Source organism: Solea senegalensis, linkage group LG15, assembly GCF_019176455.1.
Source record: "Solea senegalensis isolate Sse05_10M linkage group LG15, IFAPA_SoseM_1, whole genome shotgun sequence".
NCBI classification, from domain to species: domain Eukaryota; kingdom Metazoa; phylum Chordata; class Actinopteri; order Pleuronectiformes; family Soleidae; genus Solea; species Solea senegalensis.
Window position 1 is genome coordinate 3,213,659 of NC_058035.1, and position 20,706 is coordinate 3,234,364.

Here is a 20,706-nt window from a genome sequence, read left to right on the forward strand (position 1 = left end):
CGGCTGTGCATTTCCACCCCCAACACCTCCAGAGAACACTTGGCCACGAGCAGCAGCAGCAGCAGCCTCTGCCGCCTGTTTCATGTCTGGACGTCACAGCTTGTGTTCGCTCGGTATAAAACAGTGTTGCATTTAGAGGCTGCTCTCGCCGGGGCAGTAAATAACAGATGATGTTCACTCTGGACTCAGGTCTACATACCACAACTCTAAACACTTTCTCCCTGAGTTATAGCTGTTTACTAAAAGCCCTCGCCTTTGTTATTCATGTAGTATATGGCAGGATGTTAGTCATGTATACTATTGTGAGGATGGATTGGGTTGGACGTGTGAGAGATGGCTGCCTCTCTGTTCTTTAACTCTTGTCCAATTTGACTTGGGGAGGAGGTAATTGCACTGATGCGTCCTCATGTCCTCCCCTCCCCTCGCCTCCTCTCGCCTCCTGCTTCTGAACCAGAGTGACTTCAGTCTCCTGCTGTGCATAAAAATCTGATAAAGATTATAGCTGTGAAATGGAAACCGGTCAGTCTTAATTTCATTTTATTACAGTCTCACTCAAATGCCAAAAAAAATGAAATGAAAAGAACAGGCACAAGTGACTCAGACTTTGACTTTATTTACCAAACATGAACAGAACTCTGAAACATCTCAAAACATAGAATATAAATCCCAAAGTCCAGGAAACCAAAGGTACTGAGCTTGATTTCTATGTGCACAAAGCTCAACATCACTTCTTACTCGTCGCTCATGAAAAGATACAGAGGTAACGCCGTCTTCACCACATCACAAAGTCAAGAGAACGTCAATATGCACAAAATTTCACACACATCATTTTTCACCCACTCGTATTTGTGCCAATTCTGAACATTAGTATTCCTTCCATATTTGTCGTTATCATTCAAATGTTTTACATTTTTGGGGAAATACGCTCGCTCTTTGCAGAGAATTAGATGAAAAGATGCCTTTAGCACTCTTGTGATTTAAAATTGCAGGTGGTTACCTTAGCGAAGATACTTAAGATACATTTACACAAACATAAAATCCACACGAACGCTCACTACAAAAGAAATAAAAGTGAGACGAGTGCCTGTGTTGGTCCATGTGATCCAACATTAAAAGACACAAATAGATGATGATTGTATGAAACTTTGACTGGTACTATGTCGCCCTGAGATTGGCACATAAAGCGGTAGAAGATGGATGTTTGACTGGTTTCAGATAAACGTTGCTTAGAATAATTCTGTTTGATGTAACTTCTGCGCCCGAGTGTCAAAGTAGTTTTGTTGTCATCAACAAAACGGCGGACCATGGAGAGTTGGAGTGTAAATGTTGGATGATTCGAAGGCCGTGAATGAAAAATAAGCATTTATTTGCTGAGGGCAGGTAGTGGGATTTTATTTATATTTTCAAACCTCTCCCTCTGAGTGATTTCAGTAATAAAATCTAATTTCTGCAGGATCTCAATCAGCCACTGACAATCGCTGTCAATTTAAACAAAACTGCTCTCTTGTCTCTGTGATCATTTCATTCCCCCCCTCCTCCATCACATCCACAGCTTTTGGTCAATCGTCCACTCATCGTCTCCGTCATCATCTCATCACCTGATGGGCTGAGTGGATGGCGGCGCTGGTTTTCAGCCACGGTGACATCACGCTGTGCTCTGAGCACAAAAACTGACCCATTTATATCACTCTCTCCTCCTCCTGTCATAGCTATCGATAAAACCTGCTCCCTTTGTCAATTGAGGTCTCTGCAAATTTGAGTTGAACTCGATAGATTGAGCAGACGGCGACACAGAGCAACAGCACCTGTCCACCCGGTGACTCTGATTACAATATTACCGCTTTTTCAGCTCCGTTTTGTGGAGGAAAATCCGTCTCTTTATCTGCTCATGCTGCACTGTGTTGTCCTGGCTGTGTCCTCTGGTGCTGGTGCTATCACATCAGTGCTGTGATCACAGAGTGAACTGAAGCTGCAGGTGAATCATCTTACTTTGTATAAACACGCGCGCTCTGACATTGGGTCATTTTATCACTTTATTCGGATTTATATAATTGTAATTTCTTCTAAGATCAGAATTCCCAAACTTTTCTGAGATTCTGTAACCAGATTATTCCAGAAGTTTAACTTTGTTGCTCTAAATGTTTGTATTTTTAATGCAAATCATCCCTGGACCCCCATGTGTGTCACGGCCCCTAGTTTGGACACCACTTTTCTAAGTTGATTAAGTGTCCTAAATGTGAATCCAACAACTACAGCCCTCAAATGAATGTATGGGACTAAACATTAACATTTCCTTCTGAATTGTAGTGTTTAATTTGGGAATACAGTTGGAAATAAAGTACAAATACATAAAAATAAAACCGTAGAGAGTGAAGGCACATCACTTGTTAAATCCCACCACTGAAGACAGATATTGACTGATCGTCTCATCTAATTCTCCCACAAATTAGCATATTTTCCCAAAACCAATCATTAAAAACAACCACCGCACGTCCTTCAAGTGAAAATCAGCTGACACGAAAAAGAAAATGCTCTGTATTATTCTTCGCCTGTTGGTTTTTGACGATGCAGCACAAGGAAATTATTCTAAAGTCATACACATACAGTGATAGTTCTTTATAGTAGCATTGACAAAAATAAATAAACCTCATAATGTACAGCTAAACGTTATACCCATCAACACCATCATTTTCTATCAGAAAAAGAACGAATCACAACATGTTATTAATGGTCGGTCATATTTGGTCAGGAAGTAAAATGAAACAGAAGATAATATAAAAGTTTTTGGGGGCAGGAGAGGGGAGGAGGGGATTCTGAAGCACAACAAAATTCCAGTATAATGCAACACAGTGACAAACAGGACAAGGCAGCATTAAAGCATTTTAAAGCATTTCATCTCGGGCGTCTTCACGCACTGATATTCTGGTTTTGTGTGGTTGAAAACACGGCCGGAAACTGAAGTTTGTAACTTCCTGCACCAAACCCCAGAGAGAAAATCAGTGTTTTTAGCTCACAGGAACACTGGACTCGTTGGTCTACTGCTGCCTTGTTTTGGTAAGTTTATGTCACGTAGTTAAATCTATACGAGAGATTTCTAACACAGAAGTCACCAAAAACACATTTAAACTTAGAGATGAAGGCAGCAGGGCGTTACCAACCCCTGTGTGCTGTGATGTAAAACTGATGATTTTCTCTATGGAGTTTGGTTCCTTCAGCAAAGACCGCGTAACGTCGAGATAAAACACAACCACTTGCAAATAAACCAGAACGATCACTTTGTGTTTGAAAAGTCAACCTCAGAGACCTCACAACCACGCGAGAGCGATGTTACAACACGACCGTCGACCTCCTGATTTTTATGGCGAGGAGTAAACGTCGGTCCAGACTCCTCTTCTCAAAGGCACACGAGGAAACTTCACCGCTGTGCGACATAATTGCCAGTCAAAGCGGCGAGTTGACGGAGCTTAAAACGTAAAAAAAAAAAACTAAAACCATTAGCAATTACTACTTAACAAACTACGGAGTAATGGTTCAGCGAGGCCAGAACAACACCTGGAAATAGCACGGCAATTTAAATCAGCGCATAATGCACGAGATTAGTCGAGTGGAAATGTCCTTGGGAGTTTATTTATATCGACACGAGCAGCAGCAGCACTGACAAAGTGATTCTCGCAATGTCCCGCAAACAACACGCTACATCAGGGGTGTCAAACTCATTTTTGTTCAGGGGCCACATACAGCACAGTTTGATCTCAAGGGGGCCGGACCAGTAAAAATAGTAAAATAATAGCATAATAACCTATGAATAACAAGAACTCCTTTGTTTTTTCTCCTTTGTTTTACATTTAATGAAGGATAATTTTACAAAACATGAAAGTGCTATTTCAACAATATCGTGCCTAAATGTACTATTTACACAGCACACTGGGTCTATAAAGGCACAAACATTTAGTCACGGGTACCTGGAGCATTTGACATTACGTTTAGATTAGTGTGAAATTTCAACAAATTCATCCTGTGGGCCGGATTGGACCCTCCGGCGGGCCGGTTCTGGCCCCCGGGCCGTATGTTTGACACCCCTGCGCTACATCATTGTCACCAAGTTTTACGGATTTATTTTCCACCTGGAGACGCAGTGTACAGAAATACATTACCAACGCGCTAACGTTCTTAATGAAAGACGAGTGAGTCACCTGAAGTACGCACAGCCATCTGGAGCTTCAACAATTCACGGGTCCATTCATCACACGGCCTTTTCAGAACCAAAGGGTTATTTATTTGCGTCCACACACCAAACCTATGCATGTCCCACATTTGACTTCTGTGAGAGCAAACACTGTCTCTGCACCTAAACACTGTCTGCAGACGTGTAGCAAAGGTTCCCCCTCTTCCTGCAACTGTCCACGTCCTAAACTTACAACATCCTCCCTCCCTCGCTCGCTGATTTACGTATATCCTCATTTCACCGCCAGCGTGACCTTCTATGGCGACAACATTCACACTTCTTTTCTTTCTTGTTTAGCCTTCGCCCAATCTCCCCCTGCTTTAAGTTCACTGAACAGAGCTGCTCGTGTAATATATGCCAGACATCGTTTCATGTATTACACAACTGGTGAGGTTAAAGCTGCAGTGCGTAACTTTGTGAACAGAAATGATGAAACAAACCGTCTCTTTCTTACTCTCCGTCTTATCTTGACATGAAACTTATTACTTCTACTCGAGCTTCATCAGCATTTCGTGAACTCATTATCAGTTAATACTTAAAATTACGCACCACAGCTTTAAGGGCTCGGGTTAAACCATTTGCTTTGTGTTTTGTGGCCAGTTAGAAAGGACCACTTTCTAACTCCTTCCTCTCAACCCTCACTGGCAAGCGGAACCTTCCTGGGGAATCAAATACAACGATCTTATCTTGATTTTTTTCCACTTTTAGGGGACAATTAATTCTCCTTGTAAAGCAGCATTTTCTTTGACCCAAAACGCTTCGTGACAAGCGGAGAAGAAGCAGCTGGAGAAACGGTGGATTTACTCTCCCTCATTTCTTCCGCAGCTCTGGACAATTTTACTTCCTCTGAAACAGACGCGGGAGAATATTGTGACTGCGTGTGGGACACAATATACAGCCTTTATCAGATTTACCCTCTCTCTTCAAAACATGCACAGAGTCACTCGTAGGTCGTGGTTTCAGTCGATGACTCTGTGGTTTTTCATGGTCTCCAGTGGAGTTCATGAGTGTGGGACCACTATGAAATGTCCAGGTGATGGCATTTAAAGTCCTGCTGTTGTGTACCTGAGCCAAAACAACCACGGTTTTCACGTGTGCTGCGTCCATCTACGCAAAGTCTTTCATGGCTTTGACAGTCGCCCAGCGCCGATTTCCTGATGATGCGAGAGCGACTACATGCTCCTGTACGTCTTGATGATATCTTTGATCGTCCGCCGACAGATGGGACAGGACGCGTTGTCCATCTTCTTGAGTTTGAGGCCGCAGGAGTAGCAGAGACACATGTGTCCGCAGGCGTAGAGGACCGTGTCCACCACGTTCTCGTAGCAAATGGTGCACTCGTCGCTCCACGAGCCCGAGCACGGGGGGAAGTTGGGTGACTCTGGGTGGCCGGAGAAAGGAGAGCTCGGGGTCGTACCTGCGGTGATGAGCGAGAAAAGACATTAGCGAGGTGTGAATGAGTGCGAAAGGAGGGAAAGCAAATGAAAAAAGGTGCCAAAGGGAGACGGGAGGAAAGCTTTCAGGTAGTTCAGGCGGACAACGCGCGCCGACACCCTCTGCTCACTGCATCATATACGTGACACACCTTTTATTTCGTCTGTCAATACGCCGCCAACTGCTACTCCCTGCTAATGAAGTGTCAGGACGACTTTATCGAGGAATAATTGTCCCTGCCCGGCCTCCAGCCCCCCCCTCCCGCTCTACCATCACCTTCCCAGAGTTTTCCTGTCATTCCGTCTGCAGCAGTGTCAAGAGATCAGTGCTTCACATCGCCGGGGTAAATATTTGCTCCATGAGCTAACTAGCATATCGCCTTGGTGCTGTTGAGTCAGCGCCGCCGGCTGCATTTTAATCAGTTTCATAAACAAAAATCTCATAAACACACAGAGAGAGAAAAAAGACAATCAAGACAATTTGGGTGTGGAATGCACAGCACAGAAATCCTTGAACTCAGAGGCCAAGGATGTGGCTTTTATAGATTTTTCTCCTAATGAGTATGTGGTTATTATTAGGACGCTTTGATTGTGGGGACCGTTGGACATTAACCCAGGAGGAACTCACGGAGAGATAGAGAGAGGATGAATACATCACACAAACCTGTGGAGGAAGCAAAGACTGCGTGGTAGCTGGAGTTGAAGCTCGAATTGAGGTTGATGTTCAACGGCGCGTCGAGGCTGGACTCCGAGTTGCCGCCGCAAAGCATTGTGGGGGTGTTGGGTGTGCAGGACGGGGAGCTGGGTATCGAAGGACCGCGCAGATCTGGGTGCTGAGATGAGCCTGGAGGTACAGAAGAGAGCGTTTACGCAGATGAATTAAATTAATTATAGTAAGTGTAATAACTGTGTAGTTGTTGGGTGTACTCGCTCAAACAAAAACAAGAACAACAAGAGTAAACACTGACAGTGGGGAGAACACCCTTGGCTGACGGACAGCCTCAAACTGAATCTGATTGCCCAAAGTCTTTGCTGGAGTATTTACAAAAAAAGGTTTAACATTTCTCAACTTGTACTCGGCGTGCAAAACACAAACAATGCATCACATTACAGATCTGGCAACCCACGGCGTAAAAAAGAAAAGAAAAATGACATCAGCCAATTCCAAGTGAATGAGCAGCAGTTTCAGTTTGAAACACACGTGTGAAAAGTCTTTGTTTCCTCAGTGAAGTCAATCAGGAAGTAAAGCTATACTGAACAGCCACCAGGAGGCAACAATGCTGGTTGTAAACTAAGAAAAAAACATTTAGTCTATGTCTCACCTGATTTAAAACGTCAGTAATATGATGGTGAAGTGAGCACATGTGAGTGGACACTAGGGGTGGGTCAAAATATCGATTTGGTGAGATATCGTCGTCATTCGTCGCGCAACACGAGAATCAGCGCGCCACGGCAAACATTGATATTTTAATGAATAAATTAAGGCCAGTTTCACTCGTCAGGGGCCGTCACTACTTCACGTCATCACACGGCGGCGCTGCTCAAATGAATGAATGGGAAACTTGGGTGGAAGTTACCTGGCCGAAGAGGAGGGAGTTTACAGTGGGATAATGCTACGCTAAGAGATGCATACAAGAATACATACAATAGAACCATACATAGACTGTATGCACTTTGTTCTCGTGCACTTTTAACTTTTCACAGACGTTTTATTCGTGACTGTCTTGATATATATTGATTATCACAGAATCGTGATATTATTTGATATCGTGGACCATGTATTGTGGATCATAAAGCGAGGGACCCTGTGATTCCAAACCCCTAGTGGACACCAGTAGGTACCAATGACAGCTGGTATGGTCCAATAGGAGCCCGCTCGCAGGTGACGCCTCTGAACTTTCCGCAGGCTTCATATGGGAGTCCAGATTCTGTGTCGTCTCATCAGAGAAACCCAGCACCCATTCCTCCGTCCTCCCTCATGAGCCCCTGATCCCTGCGGCTGGGACACAAAATGCCCCGGCGGTCAATCCGTTGTCTTTCCCCCACCCCCGGTTTGATCCGTCCTGAGCTGCGCCCCCCTCCCCCTTCTCCCCATAACCGCCCAGCTCTGGCATGAGATCACATATTGGCAGCTCATGCCTCCTCACAGATGACCCTGATTCCACAAACAAAATTCTGAACCGCTTTGGCCTGCCAGTCACGCTGCATCATTGTTTACATATTGTCCTTCAACTGACCATGGCGGAAATAATCCTACACTGCCTGCCTGGCTATTCGCTTGGCACCGGCCTCCTTCCATGTGTCAAACAAACCAATATTGGTAGTTTACATCCGATGCCACAATTGTGTGACTACAGTGTGTGTTGGACCACAGACGGTGAGAAATTCCAGGGAAAAACAGAACAGAGAGAGACACCAGTGTGGTCCACTCTTGGCAAGAGAATGTACACAGTTGAGTTGCATAACTCCGGCTATGTCATGTGACCTCATCCATCGCGCTCTGGACCACTTCAGCTACCACAGTCTCAGTTTTCATCTACATATATAAACAAATCATAGTAGCTTTTTAAGTCCGTGCAACAAGAGTCACTCTGCGGCCAAAGCAGTCAACAGTTTCTGCACGAGCATAGCACCTCTGGTAATCCATACTAGTCAAGACTGTATATTTATTTATTCTTCCATTACCCACTTAACATGACCAATGTGGCAGCCCGGCGATGAGCAAATACCACCGTCATCTCTAATAAGGCACGATGGATAACCTTCGTGTCTATTCATGCACCCTCTCATCAGGGATACCTCTCATCTTTTCCCCCCGTGTTATGAATTTATCGCTGCCTTTGTGGGTATGCGAGCGTCTCTAGCTGTTGCAGGACATTTATTTGTGGCGGAGCATGTGCATGGAGGCGTTCACCACTCACTTATCAAAGAGAATCTCGGAGAGAATTCGCCCTCGAGGACCCCTCCCCACATCAGGCTGTTTTTGTTTCAGATTAATAACTGGATTATTTCTAACACTCATCAGCTGATTCTTTTGGTCACTTGTGATCCATGAGAAGAGCCACGTAAACACACCACAGACAATAATATCGCTGTGGCGGCTGCTGCAGAAGGGCGGACGCAATTACTCGATGAATAGATGATCAGTTTGAGTGTTTTCTTTAAAGAATTTAAACCAAGTTTTCTGATTTCTTCTGCTTCTTAAACGTGAATATTTTCATTTTCGAGGTTTGAAAAATGCTGAACAAACATTTTCTGACATTATATGGACCAACGGATTACTAAATAATCCACAGATTAACGCTTATGTTCTCCTCTCACTCCACTGGCCCTGATCTCGTCTTCAGTTAATATCTTGTGCTTGAAGCAGTGAGGATAAGGAGCAGGAGCAAGTGCTACAGTGACCTTTCCAGACCTCACTTTTGCTCCCAGTGGCAAAATGTAACTGTACTTTTTTTCTTTATTGAAAAAGGTTTTTTTATTTTAGGGCAGTCTGCTTTTAGACAAGTGTTCCATTTCCCCCAGAAAAAAAGGTCAGAGGTTGTGGTTTGGGAAACGAACAAAACACTGCAACAAATGGGCCATTGGGTGGTGGAAGGAATAAAAGTCCCAGTGATGCTATCAAAATGATGGATGAGCAAAAAAAACTGGACCCAAAAAGAGAGAGAGAAAAAACACAGAGGGAACAAAATAAACGACCATGAGGAAAAACACACTTGCAAAAGACAAGCAACTCTTGATTTTCATTCAAAACAGAAACACAGAAGGTGTGTCGACCTTCTGGAGTCACAAAACCCAACAGAGCACAGAATCTCCGCCTGAATATAAAACCTCCCTCCCGTCCAGGGTGATTGTCCACAGGTGTGGCAGAGAACACAGGTGAACCCAATCACTCCTGATACCTGGATTCTGTTTTCCTTCTTTGATGGAAATATCATTTTACTAAGAGGAAAATGGTTACAATACAGCTTATGTAGGTTACTTCCAAATTAAATGTCAAGTGTGAAGCAGCCAGATTTCGAGTGTTTAAAAGCAAGTTTTAATAGATATTAACTCTGTTTTTGAGGTTTTTATATCACCGAGAGGGACAAAAAAAGAATAAGTACTAAACACAGAGGATAGTACGAAAGCTTACACATGGAGATCAACTCTAAATGTCTACTAAGTGCATAAAAGCACAATAAGGTATTTGTTTTTGTTGATTTGCTCTCATCTTTGGTGGAACAAACATCAGCCAAAACAAAACATGACGTTTGACAAACTTTGTTTGAATGTTCTTTTTGAGTTCAATTATAATTATAATAACTCATTTCCATACTTGTGAGCACTGTGGCCTGACGTCAGTTCTGAACGGACTTTTCTGCCGCCCACAACAAAACTTAATCTTATCACAACTCTTATAAACTCACACATTCCTCTCTCTCTCTCCACCATCAGTCACTCGTGCCAAACCCAGCACATAATGAATTAATGAATTATTCCATCACATTTGGTTCCCACCCTATTTTCAGAGGATTTTCCAGCCTGAACTTGAGGAGTCAACACTTCAGTGACACCTATTATACTGAGATCGTTGTAAAACAATCTGGATAAAGAAGAATATAAAGCTCCTTTTTTAAAACAACTTTTAGTGGCCTACCGACCCACTTGCAGTTCCGTCACAGCCCACTAGAAGGCAATGGTCCACACTTTGTGAAAATAATGATCCAAACAATGAACAGAAAGATTGATTTGGGAGCTGCACAGTTTGGATGAAAGTTTCCTTCCTCTTTCATTTATTACATAAAAAGCCGCTTGAACAACACAGTTGTATGTAAACTGAGAGCAGGACACGTGTCATGAGGGCACACACGATTACCACAGAGGCCATCACATGACTCCCCGATGGAATCATGAAATCTTTCATTCCTGCGACAACACTGACAAAGATGACCGAGCGAGAGTCGCACACTCCCATCTGTTCCACTTCACAGGCTCCGACAACGCCCCAGCCATGACAACCTGTCACTTGCCTCGGTGGATGGATGTTTCCATGGCAACTCGTGGCAACGCGGCTGCAGCGCGTGGGTGAGCGGAGACGTCACAAACCCATCTCCCCCCCCCCCACAGATGGATTGGGTAATGGCTCTAAGAGCGCTCACACCCCATTGAATCGAAGGGGGGGGGAAATGCAAGAGGAAAAGAGGACGGACAGAGCTCAGTGGAGGACCAATGATAAGTGGAAGGACTGTGGGTGGAAAAGCCAGCATCTCAGACCTCCCTGCATTTACATTTTAATAATACATATAAAGAACATCATAAGGAGCTATCACGGACCCCCTCCTGATACATAATGCTGGGTGCGAGGAACCCACGCAAGACAGAAATAACCTCGTCAGCCCGGTCTGACTGACTACATGAAAGAGAGCGAGGAGGAGGAGGAGGAGGAGGAGGTGGAGGAGGACGTGTAATCCAAAAATGAATTATGAGAGAAAATAAACCCAGAAACTTTGATCATCTGTGGAGGAAAAACTTCACCTACAATTATTGATTTCTTGCAAAAAAAAAAAATGAAATAAAAAAATCATAATCAACTGAACCAGAATAGAAATGAAACACACGCTTTGGAACGTGAATGTTTTTCAAAGACTTGAGATGAACTAACGCCTGGAGCCGCGGCAACCGTAAACAAATCAAAGGCAGCCACATCTGCTCGCGGCCCTATTTCACACTCACATGGTCAGATACTGAGTTCAAGTCACGCCTCGGCTCCATCTTATGAAAAATAGAGAATAAAAAAAAAAACCTCTTTAAGTGTTCAAACTTACCATGTCAGAGTAAATGTTTTATTTAAACTTCAATTACAGTTGCACAGCAGAATGTGGTGGAGTAAAAGCATTTTCACGTCGTTTCCAACATTTACACCCGGGGGTGGAGTGGTCTAATTGGTTGTCTTTTAACTGCAAGGTTGGGGGTTCAATCCCCAGACCTTATGCACATATGACAGAAGTGAAATGAGAGGAAAAATGAATGAACGTGTGGTGTTTGTGGTCATCAAGGCCAGAAAAAAGCTTTATAAACACATACATATTTACCCTTTCACCGAAGCTCTACGTCTATTTTTCTTTTGAAATTCTCTAAAGTTGCCACAGTGAACTGTAATTACCGCGCGCACAAATCAACAGTTAAACAATAAAATAACCTGTCGATCGTCACTGAGAGACAAAAGCAGAAAAGCCTGTTTGGGTCTACAAATCATCTAAACCATAATCTTCCACATGTTTGTATCCCGGGCCTGTGATCACCACCGCAGCGTTTCGATGGTACATGTATGGTTTGACTTAGAGACTGAAGAATAAACACAGCGCGGGACGTCTTCACGAGAAGGAAATTATCGCACGGCTCCTGAACCTGTTAGCCATTAAATGTTCTTATTCGGCTAGTTTTTCGAGTCAGACAGTCATAAACTGTGCATGCAAGGCTGAGAGAAAGCCTTCTTAACCGCAGCTTCAAAGTCAACAGTCGTATGCAAACTGCGGGGGCAGAAGTAAATCCCACAGATATAAGAGTTGATAAAAAGAAAAGTCAGAGAGCTCAGCCCAGGCAGCAAATTCATGACTTGGCCGAATGAATGCTCCAAAGGTCGTTCAAGGACAATGGACAGCATTATCCTCTGAATGGAAACTTTCCAATGACATAAGATCTGAGGGACAACTATTAAATGTCAACATTGATGAAACCTGATATTCCTTTATTTTGAATAGGTGAATAAGTGATAAAGCGACATTATTTGTTCAACTGAACACTGCCTTTTCTCAATTAATCGATGAGTTATTTGGTCAAATGTCAGTAAATGTTAAAAAAATGTTCATTAGTTCTTCCCAAACCTCAAAACAATGACGTCTTGTTTTGTCCACAAACCAAAACTATTCCTTTTTTAATGATTTACTGGTTATGTGGAGCAAAGCTGTTAAAGAGAACTTGTTGTTAATTACTAAAAACACTCATCATTTATCAAAAGACTTATGAATTGTTGCCCTAGCAGGTACCATGTTGTGCTGTGTCATAATAAACATCCCTGTGTGTAAAAAACACAATAAATACCAGGTGAAAAGTGTCGTCTTCTTTGTTTTGCACATGGAATAATGCAGTTACCTTGAGCCATAAATCCGATTTCTGCCACATCCCAGAAAATATATAAAAACAAGGCTAACCAGGGACCGACATAAACATGATTTGTGTAATTTCTCTTTTACAAAACCATAAAACGTTGTCTGGTCTTTCTTCAAGTACAAGTAATTGTGTTTTTCTTACATGTCTCTGTGTCCAAGAACATAGGAAAGGTCACGCTATTGGTCTCCTTTAAAACTAGAGCAGCTTTTGTTGTGGATGTGTTGCTTTCCCAAGCTAGTTCTGTCCCAATCACAGTCTTTTATTGTGAAAAGCCCTTTCCTTAAGTTTCACATCTAAAAAGACTTTAATTAGAAGGTTATAAATCTGTTTTATTCATCCATTTACTACTGCTTATCCTCTTAATGGTCACAGGGGGCACTCCAGTCAAGTATTTTACCGGGCCAACACCTGTTTCAGGTTGTAATAGATATATTACTAATACTTCTAAAAGAGAAAAGGTGGACATACCTAAAATCCTGAGTTGTGTGACGGTGCCGTGCAGACCGTAAAACATCCACAGAGGTCTGGAGTTGTCGACACACAGCTGCATCCCTGCGCTGACGCCATTATGGCTCATTACGACCTCCCCGTCTGAGTTCACCAGAAAGCCCAGGATATCTCCACTGTGGAGTGGCACCCCGACTCGACACATGGCCCAGAATTCCTTGCGGTCAACCAGAGACTCTGGGTTGGATGGGAGGTCGCTGGGCCTCAGGGTGGCCGGGTCACAGGACGTCACGCCGTAAGAAAGGCAAGCGGGCCGCGAAGCGCCGGACTTCACCTTCACGAACACAGTCTCGGAGCAGCGCATGGGCCTGCTGGTGAACACCAGGGTCCTCTCGTCACCGCGGTGATCCAGCCGCGCGACTGTCTGCTTATCCAGCGCGGTAACATGGCTGCCATGCACCGAGTGGAAGTGGAGATCGGTGTCCAAATGGCTGGGCAGCAGCGAACACTGCTGCAAGTTCTGAGAGTTTTGGGGAACATGGCAAGAGGTGGAGCTTAAGGGTTGCAGTCGCTCTTCGTCCTCTTCATTATCTTCCTCCAGATGCTGCAGGCTCAGGTCACACAGGCTGATGGAAAGGTGAGGCTCGTCGCTGCTTCGCTGAATAGACGCATGGTGGGTGGTTGCAAAAGACCGAGGGCGCAGGCAGTCCAGAGGGACCATCTCGCTGTCTGTGAAAACAAACAAAAAAAAGCACATTGAGGTTATGTCAACCCTTGTTGTGTTTAGAAATGAATATTCCTAAATACATTTTTATTTGGATAAAGCTGTATTTGGAAGGGGGCTATTATTATCTGTGCGGAGAATCTAACCCATGCACCTGGTATGTATTTTTCATTTCCCCTTGTACAACACTCTGTATTCATTGTCTGCACACTGTTCATTCATCATACCTGTCACTGAAAAGAATCTGTGGCCTCTGGCTTGCTCGTTGTGTAACTGTAATGCACTCAGTGCGTGACACTCAGGCTTGTTGCTGAGCAATATAAAGAAAACACGTCAGAGTTTATACGTTTTAAATACATATCAGGGCCGTAAGTGGTGGCATACTGTAGCTGCAGGCCAGTGGCTACATCACAGTAAAAGTTTCATGATGGCTTTGTGCAGCGCAGAAGTCAGAGGAGATGTACAGTACAGGAGCAGGAAAAGTGGCAGACAATAAAGCTCAACTAATTTTGAACCTCCTACTCTTTGTTGTCATTACAAGTTCCTGTTATTTTCATGTGTGTGTTAAAAAGCACTAGTGCTAATCCCTGCTGACATAGGGCCAGTCCATCACAGGCCCACATGGAGACAAACAATCATCTCACACGCTCACACCTCCACTCAATTTCAAGTGTTCAATGTGCCAAATCCCCAAATCTGCATGTTTTTGGACTGTGGGAGGAAACCGGAGAACCTGGCTAGCACCCACACACATGGGGAGAACATGCAAACTCCAACAAACCTGGGTCTTCTTGCTGCAAAGGTGAGAGTGCTCATTTTTGTAACTAACTTTTAAAAATACTGTAACAAACTGACCAGTATTTCTATTTCTATGGGGTTATTTATTTTTATATTTATACTTTGATTCAAAGTTGTTATTCTAGATTTACTAAAAAAAATACTTTTGCATACATTTTTGTGCAGCTGTGTGAAAAAGGTGCAGAGACACAGGGGACTTTAATTTCCCCTGCTACTGGAGCTACTGGAGTCTGGCTACAGCATCTGATACGTCAAACACCAATGCCACAGCAGCTGGCTACAGTAGATGCTAACATCAACCACTGATGCCACAGTGTCTGGCTATAGTAACTGCTAATGTCAAACACGTGGTGCCAGGGTGTCTGGCTATACAATAGATGCTAACATCAAACACTGATGCCATGGCGTCCAGCTACAGTAGCTGCTAACATCAAACACTGGTGCCATGCCATCTGGCTACAGTCGCTTCTTTCGTCAAACACTGGTGCCAGGGCGTCTGGCTACAGTACATGCTAATATCAAACACCGATGCCGCGGCATCAGGCCACGGTATATATGTTGTTGTCAAACGCCAATGCCATGGCGATTGGCTTCATCGCTGATGCCACAGCATCTGGCATCTGCAAACATTTAGCAGCTACTGTGAAACACAGATGCTACTACGCCAATGCCGTTGTTGGCAGCTATCGTACTTTGATGTTAGCAGCTAACATCTTAGCAGTAGCAGCTACCTTCTTCAGTCATTAACTGTAGGCAATTGAACTTGCTTGAGTTTAGGTTTGAATTCAAACCTAAAGTTGGGGACACACTACACAACTTTTACTGTCATTACTGAAGTACACGCTAAGCGATTTCAGCACATTTTTTAATGACAACTGAAAGACTGGGGATCACGCATTTGTCAAACCAACCAAACACATCAAACTCTTGTGAGAGTGACCATGTCTACGAGAGAGACGGTTTAATTAAAGGGTAAACAAACCATAGCCATCTTTGTTTTGATATACCTGCGACTTTCCTGTCGTCTCTGTCTCCTGACGCTCATTTCCCGTGTCCTACTTACTGTTTATTCATTGGCTGTTGGCAACATGTGTTTGCAGTTGGGTCGGTAGCCAGTAGACACTACCCGTCTGCATCCAGAGTCGGCTAAAAAACATGTTTGATTGACTGAGGTCGGGTCAAGTCTGTACCCCTGCACTTGCCGATTTGAGTCTTTACCCGTCATACACTAACAGATTTCTGTGCCAACTAGCCATACTGACTGTCACCAACTAGTGTTGACTGGTGCAGACTCTGCCGTCATGAGTTGTAGGTGTTTATATAACCCCCCTGTTTTAGCTGCAGTGACTTAATGTGCTGTACTCTGTCCACGCACACATTTGTAGTTGTGTCTGGGTGCTAAAAGAAGACCTTCTTTCCGATCACTGAAACGGGAAAGGCATTCTCGAAACTGTATCGAGTGTCTGCTCATGCTCTATCGCCAACTCCAAAATAACTCTTCCTATGCTAATTCTGCGCTGTAAAATAGAAGCCACATGGGAACATCGCCGCGGAAATGAAAACAAGAGTTATAGCGTGTCTTTCCATGCACAAGGTTGGTACAAACGGATCAGCATCGTGCCACGTTTAGGGACGTGCTGCCAAATTTAACATAGCCCTGTAACACAGGCTAAAATGAGCCTAATTGGACATTTGAAGAGAGCTGGGAGGGGAAAAGCCGAGGGATGAGTGACACTGTGGCTTAGTTGTGGGACTCTTAGTCTCCATGTGCTCTGGGCTTCCCCAAGTAGATGGAGAGTAGAGTGTGACAGTGAAGTAAAACATGAAAAATGGGTGGGGTAGACACTTGAGAGTAAAGGCATACCTCACAAGCTCCTCTTTATCATACAAGGGCAGCAAATCTCCGGTCAGCCTCTGATAAACTGCTTGAACGTAATTACTTCCTCTGTCAAGAGTGTCCAGAACCAAGTATGAGGCTCTTATCATTAGGAGCCTTATCATCTTCAAGGCAACACGAGCCAACTTTAGGGATGCACGAGATAATCTCTGTTCTCCCTGCTGTCATGGCTTCCTGCGGTTCACAGTTTCTGTTTATGAGTAGTGCAGCTCTCAAAACAAGTCATGAAGTGAATTGCTTTACAAAAAAAACAAAACAGAAACAACATTTTTTTTTTAGATTGTGGAAAAAGATTCAAGAGGAATAAATATGACAAAACCATTAAATACATATGTGCAACGTTTCCCTCTGTTTGGTCTCACAGGAGTCTGGGATAGAATTTCACACATAAAACATCTGACAAATATGAAAAGCATCAAGTCCCCAGTGCTTGAAATACACAATACACTGTGTGGTTATGTGTGCACATGAACGTTCATAACATGTCTGCAGCTCTCCTAGCATATCAACAAATAAACATACTGGAAAACATTAAATGGTTGACCACACTTACAAAGAACTACTTCAACTCAACACTCAGAATAAGTCCAGGGTCAGCGAGTTATATGAAATTGTCCTTATAAAACTTTCTAGGTTGAGTTTGTATGATCTTAATTAATTTGAATGTCACCAAGAGTTTTTTGTGTTAAGTTTGTCAACTAATTCCTGCCTGAGCACCTGCAGGTACTAACATTTAATTAAAAAGAATATAGAGTCCAATGTAACACAGCACCACGGGTCCTTAGTGAACCTTCAAGAAACTTGCAATAAACGTGTAGAAAGGCATAAATGTTGAGATTCTTCTGTACATGCTCTTAAGTTGCACACTTAATCAAACCAAACCTGACAATGACAGTGAAATTGTACATTGCATAAATATTGCAATTACCATCCACTTCAACAGTGCAAATAATTAAATGATATCCACTTTATGGGCTGTGTGGGTTTAATGTCGTCCCTCATTCACATGTCGCTCCCACACAGACACGTGCTGTTCTGACTAATGTTAGGGAATTAGGTTTAAAACCCACTGAACGACTTTGCATTTGCTGTTGCTCTGGTGGTTTTTCAATCCCAGGTACTGAACACAGCGGTGATTTTATTCCCCTTCAAAATGGCAAACTTGAAGACCCCGAGGCTCTTGAACAGCAAACTCAAAGTCTGAATCACTTTTCTCAGGCACGTAAACAATACAGATGTGATTAACTGCATGGCTGAGACTGCCCCACTAAAATTAAGTGGTCTTTGAACAGTTCCAGCAACTCAATCTCAAGAGAAAAGCTTCATTTAAACAGAGGAACACATACCAGACTGACACCGCTCTGCAGGGTCAGCAGCTGACCTCTTAACTTTGCTTTGGCTTTTTATTAAGTACAGTAAAAAAAAAGACTTCTTAGGGAGGAATTTCTTGGCTTCATGGATATTAAAACACACCCAATGCCAAAACACACACATAGGAAGGGAAAAAACATGGAGAGGTGTTCAAGGTTTACCCATTCAAACAACCTACAGAAACTCTCCAAACGTTATCTGGGAAAACCGGTTCCACATCCCAGCAAGGGATAATATCCAGGATACAAGTGAAAAAAAACCCCCAAAACTGGCATCCTGTTTCACTTTGAACACATGCCCAAATGACAACTAATGCACTGAGGTTCAAAAGCTGTTTGTAAAAATGCACCACCAAAAAGAAGCAGGTTGGCTCCACCTCACACTGAATTTTGGAGAGGCCTGCATGTGTTACAGTAGACCATTACTGGTAAATTCCTACAATTTAGTTGAGGATTTTTATGAATTCTATGCCTTTTTGGTCCCAGTCATGCATTGTATTGAATAGGTTTCAGTTTATTCCTTGGCTGGTGGAACAGGATTAGGAGGCTTTTAGGGTTTTTGAACTGGCGCTTCAACTTCCATACAAGTTCAGCTGTACCGATTGTGCCTCTGATAATCTGATACCCCATTCCCACTGGTAAACATTAATGAATTAAATGCAGCAGACATTTTATTTTATTTATATTCAACGTTACAAACGCCAGCATTAATGTTTATTCAGAATTGGTTCCTGGGGCAGTGCTACATTATCCTTTATTCCATTAATCAGAACATTTAAACAAGATTGATTTAAAGAGAGAACGAAGTAAACAATGAAAGTAGAATTCAATGGAACATTATCACTGAGACTTATGTTGTTTTTGTTGTCTTGTACAGGGCAGAACAAGCAATCTGTTGGCGGCTTTACTCAGGTTTAAAATCACGTACATACCTGCTTATTTTAGTGTGAAAGAGGCTTGCGTGTCAGCGTGTGTGTGTGTCTTTGGGGATTTGCCTTCACTATGCATGTGTAAGGGGCCTATCCTGGGCTTTGCCTAGAATGAGTGAGTGAAGTCATCTGTCATGAGAAAGTAGGCTGGGGGTGGGGGACGGTTGTGTGCTTATCCCAAAAAGGAGAGGGATAAGCCTTTACTTATCAAAGGAGAAAGGAAATAGAAAACAGGCTCCAGAGGGAAATCTGCATTGATGAGCTTTTAAGGAGAGGTATCCCAGTCAAGATAATGGCACAAGTATACAAGTGTGAAGCAGCAGCAGCAGCAGGGGCTAGAAGGCACGAGTGTGCTATGATATAGTTATACAGCAGGGGTCCAACAGTTTGAGTGTCTGAGATGGCATGTGCAACAGGAGCCACGTACTGTATGTGGAGTATTCAAGAGATCAAGGCGAGTCACTGGTTTGGTGCCAGATGTTTCCGAGTTTTTGGACCGCGATGGTGGAAAGAAGACGGACCGAGCGAAGGTGACAAATGGCAGCAGTTAAAACGACGGCCAGCAGGCACCTCAGGGATGCCACAAGATCCCTGTGTCTCTGAGGCCAGTTAAGAGACAGTTGACCTCAGTTAACAGTGTCTCTGCACCACTTTACACACCAAAAAAAGCCCTATATTTTCAAATAGAGAAAACATGCTTCATGAAAACTACATTTATATACCAGATTATTCTTCCTATTAATATAATAAAGTGTCAGTTCGCTTGAATTGATGTTAAAAGTGGAAGTTGCCAATGTTGCCAATGCCATGTCCGCTTAATTGCATAGATCAGCTTTACTCCGTATTACATAATGTCATCTTCCACGTGACTAAAAACACAATGGTAACCGAAAAAGTAAGACATGGAAACACACTCCAAGTATCCACACAAACACAAGGAAGTCCAGAATTGAAAAGAAGAAAGCATGATCTCATTCTATTAGTTTATGTAAGTCATTTGTAATATCATGCATACAAAGCAATATCTACATAAGTCATCTTTACTTCAATAAATCCACTTTCTTGTACTGTTATGACACCCAGAGTCACTGGTGCCAATTTTTGAAATACAATTATTACATTTAAAAAAACCAAACATATGACCATTATATAAAAAGATGAACTGTTTTAGTTTTCAAGTTGTGGTTTCCAAGCTTTTAGGCACGTACCTCTCACAAATGCCCGCCTGTTCAGATGCCAGACTTGTTAACTGTTACTCCAAAGAGAGGTCACTGCCTTTAATTTGCTTGGCTGATTTCATTTAATTAACTGGAAGAGGTAAATTTCACGAATAACAGCCAAGATTTGAGAGGAGGTTAAACTGAAAATCAGACATTTGTTTATTTTTCTACTTTCTTCCACCATTAATCATCTCATGACCCCTCAGGTTTATCTTGTGACACTTTTTATGGTGCCTGACGGAATTAATGGACCACTACTCAAATATACACGGTGGAATGCTTCAACTGAAACGCTTCTCATTCATTTTGAATGGAGCAGCGTCAATTGCTGCTGAATTGCATTGTGGGTCTGTTCCCGAGCGGCAGAAGTTTAGAAACTTCAACTTTCCAAGCATCAATTAAATCATGGTATCTTGTAAATATTCCAGCACCAAATCACATTTAACATGAAGCTCAAACACTAAAGAGCCCAAAAAGAACTTTTTGTCTTGGACAATTGTTTCCCCCCGCT

General features: G+C 43.1%; 1 protein-coding gene across 1 annotated transcript in view; it reads right to left on the bottom strand.

Moving 5' to 3' along the window:
• Positions 1 to 593: 593 nt before the first annotated feature.
• Positions 594 to 20,706, bottom strand: part of neurl1ab (neuralized E3 ubiquitin protein ligase 1Ab) — a 44,019-nt gene continuing 23,906 nt past the window's right edge. Inside the window, exons 4-6 of the mRNA XM_044045029.1 lie at positions 13,279 to 13,986; positions 6,323 to 6,502; positions 594 to 5,642 (exon numbers count right to left, since the gene is read on the bottom strand). Coding sequence (XP_043900964.1) covers positions 5,398 to 5,642; positions 6,323 to 6,502; positions 13,279 to 13,986 — 1,133 coding nt within the window. The 3' untranslated portion in view covers positions 594 to 5,397. The remainder of the gene's footprint in view (positions 5,643 to 6,322; positions 6,503 to 13,278; positions 13,987 to 20,706) is intronic.